This window comes from Dipodomys ordii, unplaced genomic scaffold, assembly GCF_000151885.1.
Source record: "Dipodomys ordii isolate 6190 unplaced genomic scaffold, Dord_2.0 Scaffold121, whole genome shotgun sequence".
Classification (NCBI taxonomy): domain Eukaryota; kingdom Metazoa; phylum Chordata; class Mammalia; order Rodentia; family Heteromyidae; genus Dipodomys; species Dipodomys ordii.
The window spans coordinates 1,505,671-1,509,214 of record NW_012267337.1 but is presented as its reverse complement, the minus strand read 5'-3'; the positions used below and the strand labels follow the sequence as shown (position 1 = coordinate 1,509,214).

General features: G+C 41.4%; 1 protein-coding gene across 2 annotated transcripts in view; it reads right to left on the bottom strand.

Moving 5' to 3' along the window:
* Nucleotides 1–2,961, bottom strand: part of Mettl17 (methyltransferase like 17) — an 8,622-nt gene extending 5,661 nt beyond the window's left edge. The window contains exons 1-6 of one of the 2 annotated variants that reach the window (XM_013029702.1): nucleotides 2,880–2,961; nucleotides 2,626–2,779; nucleotides 2,405–2,560; nucleotides 1,210–1,291; nucleotides 776–857; nucleotides 334–407 (exon numbers count right to left, since the gene is read on the bottom strand). In XM_013029702.1, the coding sequence (XP_012885156.1) occupies nucleotides 334–407; nucleotides 776–857; nucleotides 1,210–1,291; nucleotides 2,405–2,560; nucleotides 2,626–2,779; nucleotides 2,880–2,957 (626 nt within the window). In that variant the 5' untranslated portion in view covers nucleotides 2,958–2,961. The remainder of the gene's footprint in view (nucleotides 1–333; nucleotides 408–775; nucleotides 858–1,209; nucleotides 1,292–2,404; nucleotides 2,561–2,625; nucleotides 2,780–2,879) is intronic. The other variant, XM_013029703.1, reaches the window with a different exon arrangement.
* Nucleotides 2,962–3,544: the final 583 nt, after the last annotated feature.

Sequence of the window (3,544 nt, the reverse complement as noted above, 5' to 3'; positions counted from 1 at the left end):
ATTCTGGTGCAGGGTGATATATAAGGATCTAGCTTTAGTTTTCTACAAGTAGTTAACCAATTTTGCCAGCACCATGTACTGAAGAGGCTGTCTTTTGTCCATTCTATTTTTTTAGCTCCCTTATCGAAGATTAGATGGCTATAGGTCTGTAGGTTCATTTCTGGGTTTTCAATTCTATTCCATTGTTGACATTTAAATTCTGACCCCAATCCTTGCCTACTCTGAGGGAAGAAACACTGTAGGTCCAACTTTCCTATTCTACCTCTGGTTTTCTTGATACTGAAATGATAGAAAGATGAATTTGACAAAAATATGCTGAGGAAAATTACTCACCAGGTAACAGAACCGGTACCAGATCCAAAGTCCATCAAAGTTTGTGGTTTGAACTCTGGAATTCGAGAATGGATCTGAAGAAACATGTAACAGCCCACAGAAGACAGAGACAGAAATTTGCTAAGTATGAATTAGGGGGATGATAACAGAGAAGAGATATGAATGAATTTTGAGATTCAATATTTTTCATGTAGGAAGGTTCTAAAACGGTGATTCTAAGCCTTTTTTGGGGGGTCATAGAATCCTTTTAGAAGAAAAGGGAACCTTTTAAAACAATATATATACCACATGAATTCTTATCAAGGAGACTAATGGATAAGAGAGGTGTGGCTCAGTTAGTAGGGTACTAGCCTTGAGCGGACAAAGCTAAGGGACAGTGCCCAGGCCCTGAATTCAACACACATAGTACACACATGCTCAGGAAGAAGTTTGAGACTTTTACCTCATGGAATGCCCTGGAGACTGCTGCAAAGCCACCGTCCAGTCTTGCTGCCATATATATTAGGCTCAGTTCTTCATTGTAGCTGCCATGAAAATCACACCTGCTGACTAACAATCTTAATCTCATAGTTACTTTCTAAGCTTACAGAGAACAATACTTTTGGAAAGTGCTCTTTCAACTCAGCCCTCTCACTCTCCAACATAAAAGGGTCTAGGTTCTAGCTTTCTAGAATACCAAACTAATATATTCCCAACTCTCTGTCTCAAATTCAATGTTTCTTTTCTTTTTGTCTTATATTCAGTTACACACAGGGAAGTTATATTGTTACAGCTCTACCGGTTTATATTGTATTACAACCAATCTCACCCCCTCTTATCATTCTCCCTACCTCCTAAATTCAATGTTTCTTTTTCACTTTTTCTAGCTTACCTTACCTTATATTTTGCCAGTGGTAGGTAGTTTTGCGCAGGACATGTAGTACTGCTTCACGAAGTTTCTCCTCTGTCTGAAATGAGTCTGGGGTGAGAACAAGGACTGGAAGTGAGAACCTAGGGAGAAGAGGGATTGGTTCCAATAACTGAAGGTATTGCTTATACAATCTCCCCCATTGCTACCTAAGGAAAGTTTCATAGATCAAGAGAGAAGCCAGATCTAAAGAAAAACTTTTGGTGACAGTACTATAATAGGCTGGGTGCTGGAGGCCCATGTCTGTAATCATGGTAGAGAATGGGAGGACTGTAGTTTCTGGCTACCCTGGGCAAAATAGTTTATGAGATTCCCATCTCAACAGGAAAAGTGGGGGGTGGTAGCACATGCCTGTCATCAAGGTTGCAGTGGGAAGTGTAAAATAGGATTGAAGTCTAGGCTGACCTGGGCAAAAAGTAAGGCCCGGTCTCAAAAATAATCAGGGCAAAAAAGATTGGAACTCAAGCAGTAGAGCATCTGCCTAGCAAGCAAAAAAGGCTCAAGTTCAAACACAAACACCATTACCACAAGAAAAACGAAACAAAAAAACAACCACCACAACTAGAGTATATCAGTATCTCGCTTCTAACAGTAGTTTAACTTAATCAACCCTGTCCCACAAGTTTTATATTAAAGTTGTAAGATTGAAAATAACTATTTTGTAGATTTCCTCACTTCCCTGAAACTAAGAATTTGACTTAAGATGTTACCATGGGGAAGAAAGAGCTTGAAAATCTGTCTGATGATTGTGTTGGGCTCTATGCTGTTTGGCAATAATCTACTGAAAGCCTACTCTGAGGCAGGTACTAGGAGTGGGGCAGGGTATACAAATGAATTTAAAAAAAAGTAGTCTATCACATGGAGGAACTTCCAGTTGTGAAAATAAATAGATAAATTACACTCATTTTTCTATCCTTAAGAGAACAGGAAAACTCAGAACTGGACAGGGATCCATCCAGGAACTTTTATTTCATCTAATAAAAACACATAAGGTCCTAGTTTAGAAGCCTTCCTGGAAAAACAAAAACAAAAACTAAGAAGATAAAACATGATTGTCAAATAACAAACTGCAGAGTCCACTCAGGAGACTGAAATTACTCCTTGTTCTTTGTTTCCTACGGATATTTGGATCTGGCCTTTTCCTTAGTTGTTCTTAAATCCTACCTGAATTTTCCAGGAATTTTTTCTCAAGATCCATAGCTCTTTTTTGTAACTCCTCTGGTTCTACAGGCAACTGTCGGCTCCAGAGATAATTAGTCAGTGCTTGCACCCGCTTCTCCATATTAGGCATTGGGTTCTCTACGGGCCAAAGATAAAAAGCTGAATAACCGCGTAAGGACCTTGTTTTGTTTCCTTTCTGAACTCGCTGGCTCGCAGTAACTCACCAAGCAGCTGCAGCTGCGCGGCGTTAGCCAGTGTCTGTGGCAGCCGCAGGTGCGGAAGGCGCAGGATGCCAGGATGTTTACGATGGGGCTTCTTCCCCAGAAAATCAGACTTGTTATCTATCTGGGTCACTCCAGGTGCCAGGACGGCGAGAGCCTGAGGCCGGGAAAGAAATGCTGATTGCAAGGCAAAAAGGAAAGTTGCAAGAGCTTGTTAACAGAAAGGGGACTGTCCCATAACAGAAGTATGCATTTACCCGGGATTGGGGAGCTAGTCGAAGGGTACGGCACCACCTGCCCGATAACAGGAACCTTAGGTCCCGAGCGGCCGCCATGGCTTCCGACTCAAACAGGAAGCGGAAGTGGAAGTACCAGTGACTCTGAACCTAACATCGCGGGAACCATTCTCCGCGGAACTTTCCGGATGGTAGCCAATGAGAAAAGCGAGTATGTGCTAGTAGCCAATAAGCAACCAATATGTAGATATTAGTGAAGCGGAAATGGTATGTGGGCGGGACTTGCTAGGATGTCATGACGTTATCCATAGGCGTGGACAGGGCCTTTCGCGGGTTGGGGCTAGTCTCCGGACCGGATTGGCGTCTAGTGCTAAGGATGACATGAGGTAAACCGTGTCACTTTTTTTAGGCGACTAAAAGTAATAAAAGTTAATTATTAAGTAGTCACTAGTTTCATAAACATTGAACCTAGTTAATAAGCTCATTTATTTGTTAGTTTCTCTTCAAGATAAACTGATCTTTTCATGTATGTGCCACACACTGTACCAAATTTTTTTTAATTTAATTTAATTTTGTGAACATACTGTACAGGGGGTTACAATTACATTGGCAGGATAATGCATACATTTCTTACCAAGCATTGCAGCCTCCTCCTTTGTTTACCCTTCACATCCCTTCCCAGCCTC